The sequence below is a fragment of the Psilocybe cubensis genome, chromosome 12 (genome assembly GCF_017499595.1).
Source record: "Psilocybe cubensis strain MGC-MH-2018 chromosome 12, whole genome shotgun sequence".
NCBI classification, from domain to species: Eukaryota; Fungi; Basidiomycota; class Agaricomycetes; order Agaricales; family Agrocybaceae; genus Psilocybe; species Psilocybe cubensis.
In genome coordinates, this window is record NC_063010.1 from 1,008,759 (window position 1) to 1,029,380 (window position 20,622).

The window sequence follows — 20,622 nt, forward strand, 5'->3', positions numbered from 1 at the left end:
AGTTGGTGGAGTGGGTCTATTGCATGCACTAATTTCTAAGAGCAGAAGATTGAAGACCTGAGGCCTGAGGCTTTTGCCAATAGCCGTACGCGTAAATGCCTGAAACTTGTCATATGTGATGAATTTCATAGTACGTACGATGGGAAAATAACAAGCTTATAAAATTCGCAAATTGGTGGGGCCCGTGGACGGGCGGTCTAGACCTCTTTCAACATGTCAAGCTGTAGTAGATGTTTAATTGATAAACCGCGATATCACCTAAAATAATGATATATTGCCCGAATTCCGTCAAGGGAACTCGAGGGCAGGGATCACACATATCAATTAAACCTGATGGAATGGTCAATATCATCCACTCGGTTGAGCTATAGCGTACTTGTGGCAGGGCGTCGTTGGAATGCGAGGCTCGGATAAAGGAAACCAAAAACAGAAGAGCGTTCCAGGAAAAACAGGAAAGAGAGATATCACAGGATCCTTACTCTCTATGAAACGTTTGTCCAGGAGAGATGCATTGAACGACAGGGAAAGAAAGGGTCTACACTGCCTTTTGTGAAGCAAATCGTCATCGATGATGTTAGTCGGCGACTGACATTAGCATTTAGGCGGCAGTGGGTACTATATTATACATGACAAGGATGAAAATAGGCGTTTCTAGAAACACAACAGTTCAAGATACATACGCCAATCAGGTGTAAAACATACAACACGGGTAATCAAAACCAAAAAGTTCCTTCAAGGATCAAGGTACTTCTTAGCTCTTTGCCACAGCGTAGGACCAACCCCGACGGGCTGAAGATGGTCCCTCCTGGCGTCGATAGTGTGACCCGTTGTGATAGTCTGGCGTTGCAGAGATGGGACCAGGTGCTATGCTATCGTGGCGGGAAGAATCCTGAGACGCAGCAACAGACATTTCTGGAGGTGAAGGAATAAGCATGCCAGATTCCGGTCTTTCAAAAGAAAACAGGTCAATTGAAATTCAAATTGATAACAAAGATGTAGGCATCAAGGTACACACCCAAGCATTCGTCGTAATAATAGGTCCAACGCTCCTTCCTTCTCCTCCTTCTCCCTTTTCAAGATATTTTTGGCTTCACGGAGTTGTTCGACCAATTTTTCGTGCTCCTCCATGGCAAACCGCTGTTTGGCTTTCATACAAAGGTACATTGCTTTGGCAGGCGTCCGGCCTAATACAAGACCCGTTGATTCGTCGAAGTGCTCCTGAAGATGTGGCGGTAGGATGTCTTCGGAAGACGATGAGTCCTCGTCTTCTTCCTCGCCACCTTCGGGTGAGGGAGCATATTGTGAATTGAGCTGAGATGGACGCGGCTGACGGCGCTGACGGCCATTGACGCCTAATCTACCCCGTGATTTAAGGTATTCTTGAGTCAGTTCATTACCGGCGTCATCGATGGCCTCTGATGGGGTACGAGGTTCAACCTGTAAAAGAACTTCAGCACTAGACCCCAGGAAACAGAATAAACAAACGCAACTGGTGTTGAAGTACCGTGAGTGTGCTCATCATCTGGACCCCGTTTCCTCTTGCGAGAACCTCCTCTTCCTGGTGCAGGGGGTGATATATTGTGTTGTAAGCGCATGTGTTTGGCAAGGGCATCTGAACGCGTGAATGACTTGTCACATTCTACATTTGGCGGGAGTTAGACGTCCGAGATTCACAGCAGAGGCGTGTACCATACCAGGTAATTCGCATATGAATGGTTTTTCGCCAGTATGCGAACGTATATGTGATATCAGTGCGAAACGAGATGTTTGTGGCAACCCCTTGCGCACACATGACGTCCACTCGCATGTATAATTGGATTTGTGCACACCAATATGCTCTAAGTTTCAACATCATCAGATTGCACAGAAGATTGAAAAATAATGCGAGATTTAGAAAGAAAAAGAAAGCAAGTTCGCGGGAGAAAGAGATGACCATGTATTGATACCATTTCGGTCAAGAAGATATGTGCGCCAAATCTTTCGACAACTCACTTTCGTGTATATGCGTAATCAACGTTGGCAAGTGTACAAAAACCACCCCGCAATCATCCCACAGACACGTAACGCTGTCCTCTGTGTCCACAGCCATTTCAACATCGTTGGCGTGCGCTCGCTGCGACGGAGACCCAGGACGCGACGCCGATGGCCCTAGTGAGTCTTCGTCGTGCACTTCGCTGTACTTCGGTTGGTCTTCTGTTTCCGACGAATCCGAAGTTGAAATGGAAGGCGATGGGCGGCTCGCAAGGGCGGGCGGCGGGTCGGGATGTGGCTGCGCATTCTTGACCCGTCGTTGACCCTTGGGCATGGTACAAGAGGTACAATAAGTTAGAGATAAAAGGGCGAGAGTTTAGGAAAGAAGTCGAGCAGTGTGAAAAGGCTAGCGTCACCAAGGAAGAGGCCTGCCATTCAAAGTGTTCCAATTGCGGACTCTCCGACAAATCATGCCTGCTGTTGTGGCACAGTTCTATATTTGGTTTTGTTGCTCATTCACCCTGGTTTTCCCACCCAAGTCGCCCCGTCGTCCGTCGCGACTTTTTTCAGTCCGGCCACCACAGAGCACTGCGCCTTCGTCTCCGGTGACAATGGATGCTCAATCTTTGACTTGGAATAAAGTCGACGATTTGCACGGTTTATCCCATCGCTCTTGGTGTCACCCAATTGGTTTCTTCTGAAAGCAAGCAATTTTCTTTCTTCCGTCTATCAGAAGCTTCTCTGGAGTCTAGGACTGTGGGGTCGAGATGGATATATCGCACATACCATCCAGGCCTGTGCAAGTCGGCCTCGAAGACGTGTACAATGGCCATCAACCTAGTGAAAGAACAACAAAGGTCCGTTCATCATATGACTAATGTCTGCGCGTTCTTTGAGCGTGTAGTCTCTTTAGCGTCTCTCCGTCGTCCAACTTGAATGCAGCGCATATATCCACTCCAGTACTTCTTTTCTCTGGTGATTACACAAATCACCCTGATAAACTAGGTATATATAATAATGGATTGTGATCAGCGGCATCATTTCAAGGAAAAGACCTTGGCCTGCTACCCCAAGTCTCTTGGATTATTTGATATCTGGCGTTGCAGCAGCTGGTGTTATGTACTCCTTCCAATTTCACAAACACTCAGACAGACAACCCGACAAGCGCATGATAAGTTTATGTGAGTGTGAGCTATGGTAAACCTAATGTTTATAGGTCATGATACCTTTTCAAATTCGGGCCTGCATCCGTGGCTAAGGTGAACTGGACCGCGTCACTACATCACGGCCAACGGACTTGTGGACCTTCTTTCTCATCATTCGCTTAGACTGGGGTAATAATTGCGCCCTCAGGGCATTGTAGCGTAGACCAGCATACATTCAACTTGGTATGTCTTTGGGTTCCAGTCATCAAGGAGACCTCAGACTACCATTTCGGTAGGTGCAATACATCCTCTCTGTTCAGCGTAGGTGTGTCATTTTTAACAAGCTCTAGTCACATCGTTGAATGATATCTGACGACTTTACATCCGACAAATAGACAAGTTCTTAAGCGTTGCACTCTCGAATCAAACCAGCAACCAAACCAACGGCTGGGCTGATGTTCAGGTCGTTTTTGTACTCTTAAGTTTACAACAGGTGTCAAGAACCTAATTTGCGGGCCTGGAAGGTGAATCAAATCACCTGTGCAGACCACCTGCAATCATTCCATGGAATCCAGTAACGGCGAACTCGTGGCCTAATTACTCCTAATTGGCCCAAATGATAGGCGTGCTCTATCGGGGAATGGTAACATGATCGAAAGATGCAATTGTGGACAGACGATATGTTGATAACGCTTGCCGAGTACGTCATCTCGTAAGGCGAGAGGGTCCGAACTTGTGTATAGAGTGGCGCATATTATCTCGCTGCACTAGCTCCCTCGAAGCAGACAAAGCCGTGAAACATCGGGCCGTGTCTCACTGTCTATGTATACGAACTGAAGAACAGGAAACTACTGAAGGATGGGGAACAGCCAACATGTTGTGGGTTCATTGAATATCATTATCAACGTTCGCACCTTAGAAACTGACGGATTTCTACAAGGAGACCATCGGAAAATTAAGCCATACGCATTTGTTTCTTTCGGTGGGGAACATTAACTGAACCTCACTCTCGCTGTCAAGCTTAATTCGTTTCATCTCGTAAGTGCTTACAACTCTAAAATATTTCTGGAAAATAGGGACGGAGGAGCTTGTCTTTGCATTTGCTCCATGATGGGAGTCTCGGATGCGAAGGGAACGTTACCATAAACACAAAACTGCTGACCTGGACCTTAGAATTCTGCGTCGGGACGCGGTTCCTTTTGGATGTTTCTGCTCACCTGTATGGAAACACCTCTCACTGCCAATCTTATGCACGTCCAAAGTTGAGAGTGCGAAATTTCTCCATGCCAACTACAACACTGACTACACGAATAATTCTGAAGTTGAATTTGAATGTATCTTTACTACCGAGATGCTCATTGCTTTTATTCAGCATCTTGAGAAAAGATATTCGCGTGGACAAGCCTACTTGTCAAAAAATACAGATACGACATGCAGGACGCATTCAAATTCGTACGGGTGGTGCTACCGGTTGTAACTGGTAAGTGCTCTCGCTAATCAAATTATCAAACGGTCGTGATAAATATCTCACCAGTAACAATCATTACATAGTTATGGATATTGCGAATTCATAACACCATCCTTCTGAAGTCTGCCAGCAAAGACGGAGAGATGAATATCATCGTCTGTCGTTCAACGGCTGCTTTTTGGGAAGCCGCAAGTAATGCTCTTATTCAATTTACGGCAGAATACTACCAGCAGCAAAGTCCGCTCTGAGGTTTCGAGAGAGTTTTGGCTTTCAAAGTGCAGTGCTTGGGGCTGTAATTGCATCCCTTGTCGGACAAAAACCACACTTTCGAAGTCGGATTTTCATGGTGGCAATCGAGCCTCTCGAGGAACGGAGGCATGCATGCAAATTATACCGTAACACGGCGAAGGATCGACCCACTGAGATATGGTACTGTCAAAATCTTGTTTGACATTGAATTTGACGCTGCTCAATGCTAATCTTTGTGTAGTAATAAACTCGGTGATTGTGTGGACATGATGCTGCAGGATCGACACAATCTATCCAAAATATCTCGACCCAGTAAGTTCCTATACCCATTGCTCCATGAGAAAGAAGGGCTGGCTGTGCATGTGGGAGAAATCCAGCGGCCTTTCTTTGTCAAAATACAGACTAGAATCTTGCCAGCAATTAGAACCGTCTACGAATGGGGCACCTCAAAATTCCCATTTCCGTATGACGCCCCCCTCTCCTCCACTAAGTATATAATAACATGCACACAATACTGTAACAATCCGGAGCTGATTCAACGTGGCGAAAGAAGTTGCAGGGAGAAGTAGTTTCTCAATAGCCAATTCACTTGGAACGCAGATCCGGGACGAGCTGGGAGGACTTGCACAGAACCGATTGCGACCGTATGGGCTGATTTGGGCTTGGTTCAAAGCCCAGCCCAGCAACATTGACTTGGGTAACATCCGTGCAGCGAACCGGTTCTTCCAGGTGGTCGACCGGTCCACGAACCTTGCAGCGGATCAATTTACCCCTTGCCGCCATACGGCACTGTATTTGTCCGATATTTGGCTCTGTTGTATGCGGATAGAGTTGTTCCTCGGGGAGTGGGGATTGACCCCGAGGCCCGTGCGCCTCTGTGCAGCACCCTCATATGTACACGACATCGCATCGGATGCCATTCCTCCGTGCTCCAATAGACACAACGGTCAGCCACAGAAAACCATCTCCGAGTTATCTAGAACGGGTTCCATTCTCTGTCCAACTCGTGTTCCTTGGAAAGGGTTTGCGGCTTCTGCCTGTCAGCCTCTTGTGCGGTTCCGGGATAACACTATGGAAGAAATGCGACTCTCGCGGAAAGACAGCGCCTTTGCATGTCTTCGGAGGGACGGTTCTGGACGGTTGTCTTTGTCATTATTTCAATGTGCAAAGGGCCAAGAACATCCGCGCTACGTCGGGAAATAATGCTCGCTGATGCTCATTTAGCAACTTTGGGAATCCGCGGCAAGACCTGCATGTCCTGGTTAAAGCCAGAACCTTGTCGGCCACCCTCGTAGGCCACTTTCTGAAGACTGGAGTCTGGGTGCTCATAACTCTACATGTGATCTGGTCACCCTTTCCTTGGCACGTTCCTGAGTCTGGAGACTTACATACAGCACAGAGTCAGACAGAGTGCTGCTAACAGCAAACAGGAATGCGTAAACTTTGGTGCATTGATTGACCGTCTTCGTGAAACGACGGGTAAGAGGGCCATGATGGTTGACATCTTCTTTATGGAGGCAGACTACGCACTCGATCTGAAAGGCGACAAATCATCCCAGCTTAGTTCCTCTACGTCTGCGGAATACAATTTTGCGCGTGAAACTGTCTTTAATTCCATTCTCAAGGAACATTGGGGTTGATGAGTATTGACGCTGATAAATGCCGACGCTGATTGGATGCGCATGTTGGACTGTTAATTGTTTAGCCTTCCCAAGCGTTAGCCAGATTTGCTTCCGCAGAACGGTTTACTAGACATTTTGGACTCGTTCCGGAATGGGATGACTGGTTTGAAAGCGGAACCAAGCTCACATTCCCTGGCTCAACCACTTCCGTAAGTTTCCGCAATGTAATGTGCCTTGCCATATTTAATATCTGGTATAGTTTCAGGTAAGTTTGATAAAGTCTATTGAAAAGCTGAAGACTATTCTTGACTTGGCTGGCTGGCGCCCAGGTCCCTTGGTCAGGAAACCTTAACTGTATATCCTTGCCTATCAGGGCCTATACAGTAGCCTCTCAATTAATCCAGAATCCATACTGCTGACTACTTCTGATGGGCCATGATCGCTCATCTATTATCCGATTATTAGAGGTTGATCTATTGAAGGACAGCAATTGTCTTTTCATCCCATCAGCCATTTCGAGGGTCGTGTCTTTGATTTAAATTACGTTCTCCCCTCATTGCATGCGACATTGAGTCCGATCCGAGTCCACGTTGGGCTTTTTATATCGGCGAATTTCAATGTCGGACCTTGTACTCTCAAATTCGCTGTAATAAGTTTCGAGAAGGGCCGCCAAAATTCTTTTTATAGCGCTGTACTCGTGATCACTTTGAGCAGTTCTCGATAATGCAGATAAAGGTAGACATCTACCAGATTCAAGAACATTTAAATGTTGTCCCAGGACTCAACTCTCCCAAGCACGACGACAGTATGACGCAACTCAGCTATCTATATTCTCAATACTCCCAAGCAAGTATTTTGATGACATTTCGATAAAGTGTTATCAGGGACGCTTTCTGATTTTATCTTTCAGCAGATATACATATTTTTCTATGAATCCTGAAATTTTGTTACAAGGAAAGACCATCTCACTACATTAAATAGCCTATAACACAACATAGTCAATACCAAATGATGGCCGCACCAACACCTCTCTTACCTGGCACGCCCCCTTCTTTGACTTCTCTTTCTCAGCTCGCTGTGATTCAATGTACCGTAAAAGATAAAATTTTCTCACCTCATCAATATCTTAGAAATAACTCTGACATAGCGATGTAAATCGTCGGTATCTAAACCATCGCCGTGTGTCCATATACGTGCTGTCAATATCTTGCAGGTTGAACATAGGTCTTGGGCGTCGAATCCACTGTGTGTACACCCTCTGTAGCGCTGGGATCTACCGATAGATACGGAGAAATGGTCATTCTCTCTCCCTCCTTTTGGCAGCTCTTGAGCAGCCGTCTCCCACCCTGAACCCCGTTCTATGCATTGGATGTGAGATGTGCAGGAGGCCATCCCCACGCACATCCACAAAAGCGATAGATTTAAACTCCCCCTCCGAATAATTTCCTGACGAGCCATTGATTTGGAATGTGTTTCCACGTCTGAGTTGGGCTAGTACACTCATGAATGAATTTCTCCTTCTTTGCACGTATTGGGGAGTCGACGTGATAAAGTAGGCATAGCCAAAATGATGGTACCATGGTTCTAAAGGTTCCTGAGAGCCATATACAGAAAGCAATGTCTTTTCGTAAAAGAAACATGGTCATGCTAGTGGAAGCTTTGGCACGAGGGCTGGTTAGATTTATACGTCATCGTCTAGTATGTGGTTCTAATCGTTTTGATTTATTCTTAGGTCTTTCAAATGACCCAGGGTCCCAAGCCAGCTCGGTTTGATATTCCCATGGACCTTGCTGGTGACCTTCAGAAATCAAAGAAGAAGAGGGCCCGAGGTGTTATCGCGCTCAGTGCCGCTCTATATGGACAAATATATCAGAAACACTCAAATTGAGAAGTAATACGTGGGTATAGTCCCCAACAGAAGCAAACTCGAGCGATGCTCTCGCTCAGGAAATCCCAAGGGGAGGAAGAAGAGTGCTGGACGTGATTCCTGAGGGACATGGGAGAAAGCCTGGATGATTGATTGATACAGCTTGGCTCTAAATTAATCCCATGGGTTATCAATAGGCGGCACGAGGTCCATTGAATCCTCAAGCATCGTCCATGGTGGCTTACAGATGCCTAGCCATTTAGGAGTCCAGAACTGAAATCATGTAACGATAGGAATGAGATCAGCAACTGACCAGATGGCAAAATAATCAAATTGATATTTAAATTAAGCGCTCGTGGATTGCTGGATAATCAAGGGAAGACAATGATTGTGCAACGAAGTAAATATTTCGTTTCGATAGGCGTTGTATATTAGATAAACACAATAAGTTTATTTGTGATGAAGCTGTGAGGCAGAGACCAGTTGAACGACTTGCATATACACTGATCATGCAGTGTACAAAACATTCGAACCGGCAGGAATCCACCGCAACTTTAAAAACACTCAACACGAACTTTACTGTCGAGATCGACAGTTTTCATTCCCCAACAAAGAACACGAGGAAGCAAGACAGATCAAAAATCATGCTTGCACCCTCCTACGAGCCTCCTCGTAAAAATATACAAGTTTAGAGTCAGTGAAAGCAAAAATAAAGTCGGCGAATCGGATGTCGGATGTTTGAAGCTCACTCACATACCTTGATGGGGCATCTTCTTTCCACATTTGAACACTGAACAGCATACATGCTCTACCTGATTGAAGACAGCTGAAAACACTCATGAGAATAGAAAGCACGCCACCATGACCACAATATCGCATCAGATACTTCAGATGTATTGTTCAATCTAAACGTGGCTTTTAACCAGAATTTCATTGTATTATTTCTATCCATGGGACTTCCCTTGTGCCATAGTAATAATTCTAAGAAATCGAGACTTGTATGTTGTTGTCTGTAGGTTAAACATATCTTGTCATACTTCCGGTTTTTCCTCCTCACAGGTTCTTACAAACGGTGCAAATAGACTTAATGCTACTAGAGGTCCAATTATGAAAAACGATAGAAAGCAATTCTAAGTACATATAATGATGATCATTAACACTCTCGGAAGTCTCGGCGTCAGTTTTAGCCGGGCGCTTGTTGGCACAATTTCAAACGCTGGATGCACAGTTTTGGACTGAAAGATTGATAGATACTAACGGCCGTGATCTGATAACTCTGACCGCCGGCAATAAACAGAATAGAGCATGTGCACCGGTATGTTCTCAAGATATGTTTATCCGAAATTGTTCTACCCAATGCTGTATCCTCTAGGTAATTTAGGAAGAATTTGGTTCACATTCTCTTCACGCTTGTGATGAGAACCGACATATTAACCTCGATGGGAACGGTTTCAACTGACAATGAACTTGGCGTTACAGGTAGCAGTGAATACGGGTGCACTTGGTGTTATAACAGCCTTACTATCCTTCTTCAGAATCTGACTGTGAACAGTTATCACATCAAACGACTTTGCCTATCCTGAGAAAGTATATCCCCAATCACAAGCCCCATCTCGAGAGGATTATTCAGGTCTCCGACTCGGTCGCGGCACGAGTTGAAATGCTTTCCACCGTCTCCAGTCTACCCCATTGCCATACATATTATTGCATACGGAAGCGCTCCCGGCTCCCGAGGTTCAAGGTCCAGGTGAACGACACCCGAAAACCGAGAGCAAAGAATATGACTCCGCAAGCAAGCTCGGCTCCAGGTTTTTTCAAGTCTGAAGCCTGACGGCAGTGAGAACCAATGCATGCCGTCTTTCGCCCTTCTCAGACATCATTCGCACGGCAGGGACGCACACTCACGCCTAAAAATCACTAACGCCACGCAGATCCCACAGAGACGCCGTCGCCAGGCATGCCAAGTCGCATACGCCTTCTAGCCTAGCATAGCCGCAACGCGTCTGAAATTGCATTTCCTTTAAGCGGATCGTCAATAGACAGCGAGGGCTCGCCGAACGCGGGTTTAGTATCAACTCCAATTGACAAAACCAACAGAACCATGCATGAGGCTGGCGTACCATGGAACCGGGTTATTAACAACATGTTGTAGGTGCGGCAAGGCCAGTGCTAGTTTTTCTAGTGACAACTCTGACAGTTAGATATCATTCAGTCTGTGTTTCGCCTCACCTTGAAAGCGTTATTTGCACTTGAACGGCAGGAAAGTATCAATAGCCTCTGGCGACCGGGGCATTGCCAGACCAGCCTTCACAAATAGGATGGGAATAGAATACGGAATAGCTTTTGGTTAGGCACAGGGTAAACACTTCAACGAGCTCCTCGCGGCTCACCTTGGACGGAGGAGCCTCATGGATCATGTACAAACAGACCAGCAGCAGCAGCAGCAACCTGGCTGACCTTGCATGACATTCCAAGAAGCGGGTGTGGGCAGTGCTGCCCACGCGTTGCGCATCCGCATCCCGCCGTAACACAGAACCTTGGACAGCGCAGATGCCCGCGTCCGCGTCCCTCGACCAAGGAGATCGGACCATGGCGGCGTCAAGTCCGTCAGTCATTTAGATCTGTGCGCGTTAAATGTGTCCCTGATGCTGATGCAGGGATGTACTGATAATGCATACCATGAATCAGTATCAGAATCATACGACTGCCGACTGCACACCGCACACACACACACACTTCTCTCAAAATAAGTACCACTGCTCATCGTGATCACTGTATCCACTGGAACGAAGTCGAAACAAGGCGAATTAACGTCCAGAACACGAACACTGACAGGACAGACCTGTTCCGTTTTTTATAGATTGCGGCAGATGCGTCCTATCTTTAACACACGAGAAAGAGTGAGATCGCATAGTAAGCCCGGCAGGTGGAATGAGTAAGATCGAGCTCGAGTCCGAGTCTGTTATAGAGCTTTTTAGTCAGCCCGCGATGCGAGATTTGCGATTTGCGATTTCGAATTGAAAGCGAGCAAGCAAACCAAACCGCTTGTCATTCTATGTATAGCGGGGGTTGGTGGTGCTTCAGTAATGCTAATAGTAGGTGGTGGACCTACCGATTTTAATAATAATCTGCGCGGGAGCCTGAAGTCCAGCACTCAAGTAAAGAGTACCCAAGCTCACACTGATACTCCACGCCTGCTGCGGCCGCACGCTGTCTCTCGCCCAAGTAGTGGTTAACAGTCGCAGACTCATCGTCGACTGCTGGTTTTCAATATCATAGCCCCTAACTGTCTAGCAATCCAGCCAAAAGCACCGTACCAACTTCATTTCACCATGCAAAACGAGCAAATGTACAAAAAACATTGTATATTCGACTTTAGTAAGTAAGTAATAGTACTGAAAACTAAGATTTATTGTATACGTATTGTATAATTCATCATCATCATCATCATGCATCATCAGAGAAAAGTGAAGAGAAAAATAGTAGATGGTAGTACTGTAACCATAGCGGACAAAGGTAACAAACAAACAAACAAGAAGCAATCGATGATAGTATGAGATGGAGAGAGAGAGATGAGATGGTACAGAAAGCGAGTAGCCGAAGAGAAGAGAGAAGAGAGAGGAAAAAGGGAAAAGGGAAAAGAAAACTCGGGGGTCGGTAGTGGTAGTGGTAGGTAGTAAAAGTATAACAAGTTGAGCCAATTCAGACAAACAGATAAGCAAGATAAAAGGGGAAGAGGACAAGGAAGAGCCAGAGGAAAGAGTAAAGAGGAAAAAAGGAGAAGGAGGAGAGAGGAGAGAAGAAGAGGAAGAGAAGCATTATCTATCTAATCAAAATAAGTAACGCACAACAAGCAATTACAATTGGTGAGCAGGATGTTGTCGAATCATAAAGTACCACAAAAAAGCAGAAGAATAATAAAGTGGATAATGTAAAGGTTGATATGTTGTCGTCAATTTTGTGACAGTGCATGGATATGTGCGAGGATGGGTTGGCTTTAAAACTGCAGCCATCCTTGCGATTTTTTGGGGTGGGCTTTCACGCGAAAAGCGTGGTAGACTTTGATTTTTGATTTTTGGCCAGAGCGCGCGTGTGTGTGTGTGATCACCCTTGCCGTTGGCCACCGGCCCTTCGTTCCTTGCCTTCGCCGTCCTCTAATCTAATAAAGGTATTCGTACCGCTCGCGCGAGTCCAAAGTCTTGATATCGACATGCACAGCATTCGACGGTGGCGTTAAACGTGTATACAATGGTTAAATTTTCAGATCTCGGCGAGCGTTTTCATTTTCCGTGATTCGGTTTTGTGTTTTTGGACGAGCGAGGAGCGATAAGGCAGGCGGTGCAGTTGCATGAAGTGTGCGGGGGTCGAAGAGGCGTGTGAGTATGTGTGACGAGCGCGATTGGCCTATGGTTTGTTATGTGGATGGAGTTGGGTTACCGCAGCTACAACCGTTCGGTTCAGTTTCGTTACGAAACCCAAACACGGTGGTTGTAGTCGGAGGATGTGTGTGTATGTGGTGCAAGCATGACGGTTGTTTGGGGCGTGGTGCGGAGTGGAGCGCAATACACCGTACGATGCGATGCGGCATCGTTGTAACACAACAACGACAACAAGGAGAATGAGGATGAGAGCGGGGGGTGGCAGGGATGAAGAAGAGTGTAGATGGGAAATAGGGGAAAGAAAAAAAGAGGAAACATAAGCAGAAAGAAAGAAAAACATGGCAGAAAGGGGAAGCAGGAAGAAGGGGGGCATAAGCACGAAAACCAAACAAAGATCTATAAAGTATAAGTATACCAAAATACTATACGGAGTTTGAGTTTGCTAATACAGCCTTCGATCTATATTGGAGAGAAGGAAAAGGAGGAGGAGGAGGGAAAAAATATAGAGATGGCATAGTGATGATAAGACAAACAAAGAGAAAAAAAACAACATAGAGCCGAAACAGAGAGATAAACACGAAAAGGAACACAGAAAAGAGGCAAGACAAAAAAAACCGAAACAACAAAGAAAAAAAAAAAACACAAGAGCGGTGTATCGACCTCGTCAAAAAAGCAAGGCCGGATCTAATTTTTTTTGCAGTGGACAATGAGATGGCAAATGGTGTCGAGTGAGGATGAGGATGATGCGCCGACGATCAACATCGGACGGACTGTCTAACAAATGCCGGTGATAACGATGACGATGACGATGATGGATGGAAAAAAAAATCTAAACATGGCCCATTCCGCTACCTGGCGAGTAACGTCGGAAGGTCGTGGGTGGTGGTGGTGGTGGTGCTAGTTGGCAAGACGAAAGACGAAATGATGGGTAATGCTAGACATGGTGATGGTCGGGCGAGAATGAGGGCGAACTGTACAACAACAACAACAATAAACGCTGTCGTCACAACCCAACCGCCGTTCTAATTTTTTTTTTGTTTGCCTATAAATATAAAGTAGAGAAGCTATACATCAGCGCCCGCTGCAAGCCAAACCCAAAACAAAAACAAGAACGTTGGGTCTTAAGAGAGAGCAGCTCAACTCACCTGCCATTCAACACCTCCATGCCCCAAGTCAAACACCTCTACACACTCTACACCTCACCGTCCCATACCCTGATGCCCATGCCCATACGTATAATACTCCATCCCACCTGCACCCGCATTAGAGCCAGCACCACCACCTAGCTGATAATACTGCTGCTGCTGGCCATCTCCTGCACTCTGGTTCGCACTTCCATTCACAGGCGAAGAGCCGCCACTCGAATTGGCGTTGGCATTAGCGTTGGCGTCCTCAGCAGAAGGCGAAGACGGAGACGATGCACCACCAGTCGCCACAGACGTGGCACCAGCACCAGCACCGGAGGAGGAGGAGGCAGAGGCAGAGGCGGAGCTAAGCCCCAACCCAAGACTCAAACTGTTCATCGCAAACGTATCCCTCCCTTGTCCCTGTCCCTGTGCCTGCGCATCACCCCGAGGCGACGAAGACCCCGCGCGGCGCAACGGCGACATCGCCATCGCCTCCGTCCCAGTCCCAGTCCCCGACATACCCATAGGCATACCCATACCCATGCCCATTGGCATAGACATACCCATACCCATAGGCGTAGATAGAGGAAGAGGAAGAGGAGCGGGGCCCATGTCCATGTCGAGCTCCATTTCCATGTCTTGTACCTGCTGTTGCTGGGCTTGTTGTTGCTGTTGCTGAGCCTGTTGTTGGGCTTGTTGCTGTTGCTGGGCTTGCTGCTGTTGCTGCTGATGGGCCTGCGCCTGAGCTTGCGCATACTGCCGCTGGTACTGCTGCGCATAATGCGTATACGCCGCATACTGCTGCTGCTGCTGTTGTTGTTGTTGTTGCTGCTGGGTAGGAGACGCCTGAGCCTGCTGATGCGGAGACCCAGCACCCGACCCGGAGCCAGAGCCAGCTGCGCTGCCCCCGCTCGAGTGCCGCGAGTGTCCAGGCGACGCTGTCGTCGAGTTCGCCGTCGTATTGGCAGCGGAAGAAGAGTTGGCACTAGCATTGGCAGAAGCCGCAGACGCGTTCGCGGCGCTCGAGCCAGTGGTGGGTACCACGAACGGCTGCGCATGCACCGTCGGCGCTGTCGTCGGCGTAATCGCCGTCGTCTTCAACTGCCCTTGTCCTTGTCCTTGTCCTTGCTGCTGCTGCTGTTGCTGCTGCTGTTGCGTGGAAGTACTATTCGACGCATTCCCCGACCCCGCATTCACATTCGAACTAGAATACATCCCCAAACCCAACCCAAGCCCGAGCCCAAGACCCACATGCCCATGCCCATGGCCAAACGCCGTAGAGGTAGTAGCACCCGACGCAGGCTGCACAGGCTGCGGCGTGCCCACGCGGCTGCTCGCAACACTCACACTCCCCGCCCTGCTCACCGGCACACTCGCGCTTCCACCCGCAGCAGCAGCACGCATCATCGCTGCGCTGATCCCGCTCATGCCCCCTACACCACCCGCACCCCCCCCTCCGAGCGCCGCACCGCTCGAGTTCGTTCTAACCACGCCCCCGTGCGCACTCTGCCCGTGCCCGTGCCCATGCAGGTGCTGATGCTGATGCTGATTCCCATGCCCATGCCCATGGCCCCTCTTCCCCACTCCCAAACACTCATGCTGTCCACTCGCCAGCAACGCAAGTCCAACCGCACCATGATCCCCACTATGCTGATAATGATACCTCAACCCGTTCATATTCTTATACCGCCGCTGACACTCGCCTACACCGCACGCGAACGGGCGCAGGCGGCGCTCGGCCTCGCGCTCGACCTCGCGCAGCTCAGCGTCGGGGATCGCGGAGAGATCGGAGTATGTGAGCGAGAGAATGGATGTGGGCGAGAGCGGGGTGGTGGGTGTAGAGGGTGTAGTGGCGGATGAGGATGCGATGGGGACCGGTGCTGTTCCCGTCGCTGTCGCTGTAGTCGATGAGGACGAGGACGTAGACGCAACAGGCGCACTGCCCAACGACGCACTGCGCGTCAACCCACTCTGCTGCTGCTGCTGCTGCCCCTGCTGCTGTGGCTGCCCACCAACAGTAACACCCTGCCCCTCGCGCTCCCTCCTCTTCCTCTCCAACAAATCCTTCACATGCTCCAAATCCTTCGGCGGCGCAAAATTACAGCTCCCATGCGTCATATGATACTTGAGCCCGTTCGCCTGCTTATAGCTCTTATTACAATTCGGCTTCGGGCATCTGAATGGTTTGCTCAGGAGCAACGACGGGCCGGACGCCGCGCGCGCAGACGACGGCGTCGTCGCACCGCCGTTCGCGGCGGAGGCGGACGGGTTCGCAGAGGACGGCGAGGGCACGGCGGACGCGGGTGTAGACGCGGACGCACCGCCCAGCGCGGTGTTCAGCGTCAGCCCGAGCCCAAGCCCAGAGGACGCAGCGGCGGCAGAGCGCGCGGCCGTCGGCGTCGGCGGGGCAGTCGCACTTGCACCGGCACCGAGACCAGCCGCGTGCTGCTGGTGTTGTTGATGCTTCGCCGCATTTTGCTGGTGTTTGCGCTGGTGGTGCTGTGGGTGCGCGTGTTGCTCTGACGGGCTGGTGCCGCTTTCGCCCGGCACGCTCGTCGTGCTCGCGAAGAGCAGCGCGGGGGGAACACATCCTGTGCCCTCGCCAACGCCCATACCCATCCCCGCGCCCATCCTCGCATCCCACGTACCACCCGCACCGCCATCCGCACCACCCGCGCCCGCACCCCCATACCCGCTCGGGGGACTCACAACCACACTCGCCTCATCCACTGTCGCACCATTAAACTGCGCGCCCGGCAAACAGCTCGAATAATCCGACGCGAAGCGCGCGTACGGGTTGAACGCCTCTTCCGGATGCGCGAGGTACGTGTTATGCGCGCCTGCGCCGTGCGTGCTCGGTGCGCGCAGGAACGCGTTAGCGTGAGCGAGGTTCAGGTTGAGGTTTGGACGGTGCTGCGTCTGCGATTGATTCTGAGTCTGCTGTTGTTGTGTTTGCTGTTGCTGCTGGCTCTGGTGCGTAGGCGAATTGTGCCGGGTCGAGGACGAACCGCCTTCATATGAAGGGGACGACGGCGCGGTGATATACGGCGACGCATTTCCTCCATTTCCACTTGCAAACTGCTGCTGCAACCCCCCAGGCAACCCGCCTGCTGCGAAAGGATGCGGCGACGGGTACGCGGAGAGCGGCGTCGATATAGGCGTGTCCGGGGGCGTCGTCGCACATGACGACGGGGACGAGCGGGAGGAAAGGGACGACGCGGATGTAGGCGGCGGAGGAGGAGGAGCATCGAGCTCGATGTCGAGGTCCATGTCATCCGGCTCAAAGGAGGCGTGCGCATAATGACTCTGCGGCTGGTGCATCTGCTGTTGCTGGAACTGTTGTTGCTGTTGTTGTTGCTGCTGGAATTGTTGCTGTTGCTGCTGTTGTTGGTGCTGTTGGACGGGGGAGGAGTCGTGCACAGTGGGGTTGAATGGGATTTGGATGTGCGCGTGGGGCTGCGCGGAGGTTGGGTCGAGCACGACGATGTGCACGTCCTCAAAGTGCTCCAGCAGCGCGTGCAGGTCCGTCAGATGCTGCCCGCAGCAAGTGTAGTTTCGGCACTAATACAAGTGGCATATATTAGTCAGACACTCAAAGTGGAGGAGATGGAGGAGGAGGAAAAAAGCAACGCACCAGCTCGCCCTCGCGCTCAAACACATTCAGCGCGTTCATAATGCTATCGCTCTCTGGCGTCTTGCCGCTTCTAAAATTATTCAAACTATTCCCATCCCGTCAACAAAAAAACTTTGCAAAAAAGACACCAAAATAAAAAAACCCAAACACTTACTCGATACTGCTCAACAACTGGGCCGTGGGCGATCCAACGGGGAACCTATTCCCACTCGACCAGGAGCCAACACCACCGGCACCGTTTCCCGCTCCAAGACTACCGAATGCCATGCCACTCCCGCCAAGACTGCCAACGCCCATGCCCATACCGAAGGAGCCCGCGCGCCAGGAGATGGGGGAGCCAAGGAAGTGGCGGGTGAAGGAGGCGGGGTTGAAGGTGCCCGAGTCGGAGCCCGCGCCGTCGTCCTGCATCATCGCGTAGTCGTGCAGGCCGCTGCTGCTACTGCTTCCGCCTGCCTGCGTTGGCGGGTGGTTGCTCTGCTGGGTGTATTGCGAAGAGTGGTGGTGGTGGTGGTGTGGGTGCTGCTGTGGCAGCGCGATAGGCTGTGAGTGCGCTATCATGTTTAAGTTGTGTTGGTGGGTGTTGGAAGTGTGTAGAGTAGATGGATATAGTGTACTGGGGTCGGTTGTGGGGTTGTGTGGTTGTCAAGTACAAATGTATGCGTTGCCTGACCGACTCGAAATCGAAGTCGAATAATGCAATCCAATCCCCAAGGGAGAGAAAAAAAAGAGGCAAGATGGGGTCTAGACAGAGGAAGAGTCGTATATGTATGGACAATTAGATAGAGCAAAAAAGCGAAAAAGCAAGGCAAAGTGGAGGAGGGAGAAGGAGTAAAGAGTCGAAGTAGATGTATGTAAGAGGAGAGAAGGGATCAGATTGGCGTGTGCATCAAGATGCGAGGCCCAAGGGGTCTCTCTTCTTATCCGCCTCCTGCGACTTCTGCCACCCCTTCCGAAATAACCAAACCCAGTCAACTCACTCCGACCCAAGCCTACGGCCGTCCTCCCGATCCCAAGCGAGGCACCGCCACTATCTTGAACCGGTCTGGTTCACTTCTCACTCTCGGACTCGGAGGTCCATAGACCCCCGGGACTCCCTCCCCCGGTCTGTCTGAGTAAGACGCCAGAGGCCACGCCCACCGACGCTATACCCCGACGCGAACACGCACATCGGGTCTTGCGCCAACCGTGCGGCGTGCGGCGTGCGCGGTGGATGGATATGACTGCGCCGCGACATCGTTCTTGCAAGCTAAACATCTTCCTCCCGCTCCAGCTTAATTCTTCAACCACTTTCCCCCGGGTGTGCCGGCGCCTTTGTGTTCACCTTTTCCTTCTCCTTCAATCTGCATTCAGCTTCGCCTTCATCCTGGATTCAACTTCGACTTCGTTCCTCGTCGCATCCGCTGGCTGTCGGGCAGGGGATTCATAATAACCGTATACATATTCATACCCATTCCCCGAACTTGTGTGTGTAGTATCTTAAAGTTCTTTCCGAGCAGCTGTTAATTTCGATTATGTCGGCGTATTCAAACTTGCATTTCCTTTCCTTTCCCGATTTTCATTGCATCTCATTTCCCACCCTCCTCGAGTCTCGACACATCTTCCACCTCCCCGTCCGACTCCGAATGCAACTCCAACTCGGTGCGCACCGCACGGACGCGACATTCAACACTGCGCTTTCCCATTCATTCTCTTCTCTTCTATTCCATTCTATTTCATTTCATCTCATCTAATATAAAGCACCCAAACAAAACCTAATGGTATGGTATGTTATGTTATGTTATATCAAAGTTAATGTATTAGAATGCATCGTGCAGTGGATATAGTGGATACCGTTACCGTCGCGACTCCATATCCATACCCTCCATAACCATATCTTCCATATCGTATCCACGACTATACCATTCCCATTCCCATCGACGCCGCTCGAATCGAATCCACGGACGATATTATTAACCTGCCCAGTGCGTACGTGCGTCTCTCTTAAATCACATAGCAGTCTTTCGCATTTCTTGGCATTTATGATTTAAACCTACAAGTTGCAGCTTACAACTTAATCATATTATAATCCATCCAACTCCTTCCTTCTCGTAATTGATACATCGCACATTATGTAGAGTCGTAGACAGCATCACAACCTCGGAAATCATTTACTACATCCATTACATATACACCAATTACCTCAACCACAAATTCACAAATCACAATCAACATCCTAACAAAATAAGCGTTCCCATCCCCCTCCCTTTCCCCATTTCCTTCCTCTTCCATCAGCCCTTCCATCAGCCCTACCCTGCTAGGCCCTGTTCTGCCCCAAGGGGCCAAGCGTCTAAACTATACCTAAATGCTTATAGTAGTCTTCATTCAACACGAGACGCCTATCGAAATACTATTAAAAATACATTAAATTTATAGTATATACATAATCGATGCTCCGATCCCTTGTTCTCGGATTCGTGGGTTTGTGGCTGTTCATGATCAAGTGCGTGGGGTGTAGCTGTATTCGCGGGGTTGTGTGATTGTACATTTGAACATTTGAAAATATGAAGTAATGAGCGGTTGAGCAGTTGAGAGGATATGAAGTTGAACATACGCCATGTGGTGATAGGACCCCCGGTAATGAGGGAGGAGCCCAGATCCCTATCCGGACAAATTTTGGGCAATTTTGAGCATAAGGCAAGGTACCATCCGGACAAAAAAGCGACAAAACATGTCAAAAGGTAGGGTACAAAAAATTGTTCTGGTCCAGACAAATTTCAAGATTTTGGAGGTATGCTAGAGCTGTTGTCCAGACAAATTTGGTCGAATGATTGTCAGCCTTGTGGTGTAGTAGTTGGTGGTGCCAGTGAATTTTTAGTGACCTCTCTTAATTATGATGCCCGTTTGAATCCTAGTGTGGTTGATTTTTGAGTTCGTTTTTTTACATTTTGTGGCTAGTATTTCATATTCTTGTAACGTAGGATCAATGCGGTGTTGTTCTAATCCCATCGATTCAATTTCTTTCTACTATCAAGTCAAGCGCATTCGTGCCACTAGAGCCAGCCCCAACTTCGATTGAATTGTCGCCCGCAGATTTTGGACACTTCAAATCATTGCGAGAGGGACTCGGGTCAATTGTTAGGGTTCTCGAGTCTCGAGAAATACAACAAGCGTTCGCCAGCTG

At 49.2% G+C, this 20,622-nt stretch overlaps 3 protein-coding genes across 3 annotated transcripts; 1 reads left to right on the forward strand and 2 right to left on the reverse strand.

Annotated features, from left to right (window-relative positions):
• Positions 1 to 751: 751 nt before the first annotated feature.
• Positions 752 to 2,305, reverse strand: JR316_0012310 (INO80 complex subunit 1; the record flags this gene model as incomplete). Its single annotated transcript, XM_047897935.1, has 5 exons — positions 752 to 947; positions 1,016 to 1,415; positions 1,463 to 1,639; positions 1,695 to 1,838; positions 1,993 to 2,305. 5 exons carry the CDS (start codon positions 2,303 to 2,305, stop codon positions 752 to 754), a joined length of 1,230 nt encoding a protein of 409 aa, XP_047742824.1.
• Positions 2,306 to 5,746: 3,441 nt separating this feature from the next.
• On the forward strand, positions 5,747 to 6,807 carry JR316_0012311 (uncharacterized protein; the record flags this gene model as incomplete). The annotated part of the gene is given in 5 exon segments (XM_047897936.1): positions 5,747 to 5,972; positions 6,235 to 6,437; positions 6,539 to 6,664; positions 6,715 to 6,720; positions 6,736 to 6,807. 5 exon segments carry the CDS (start codon positions 5,747 to 5,749, stop codon positions 6,805 to 6,807), a joined length of 633 nt encoding a protein of 210 aa, XP_047742825.1.
• Positions 6,808 to 13,900: 7,093 nt separating this feature from the next.
• JR316_0012312 (Zinc finger protein sfp1) lies at positions 13,901 to 18,020 on the reverse strand (the record flags this gene model as incomplete). Its single annotated transcript, XM_047897937.1, has 3 exons — positions 13,901 to 17,389; positions 17,463 to 17,532; positions 17,617 to 18,020. 3 exons carry the CDS (start codon positions 18,018 to 18,020, stop codon positions 13,901 to 13,903), a joined length of 3,963 nt encoding a protein of 1,320 aa, XP_047742826.1.
• Positions 18,021 to 20,622: the final 2,602 nt, after the last annotated feature.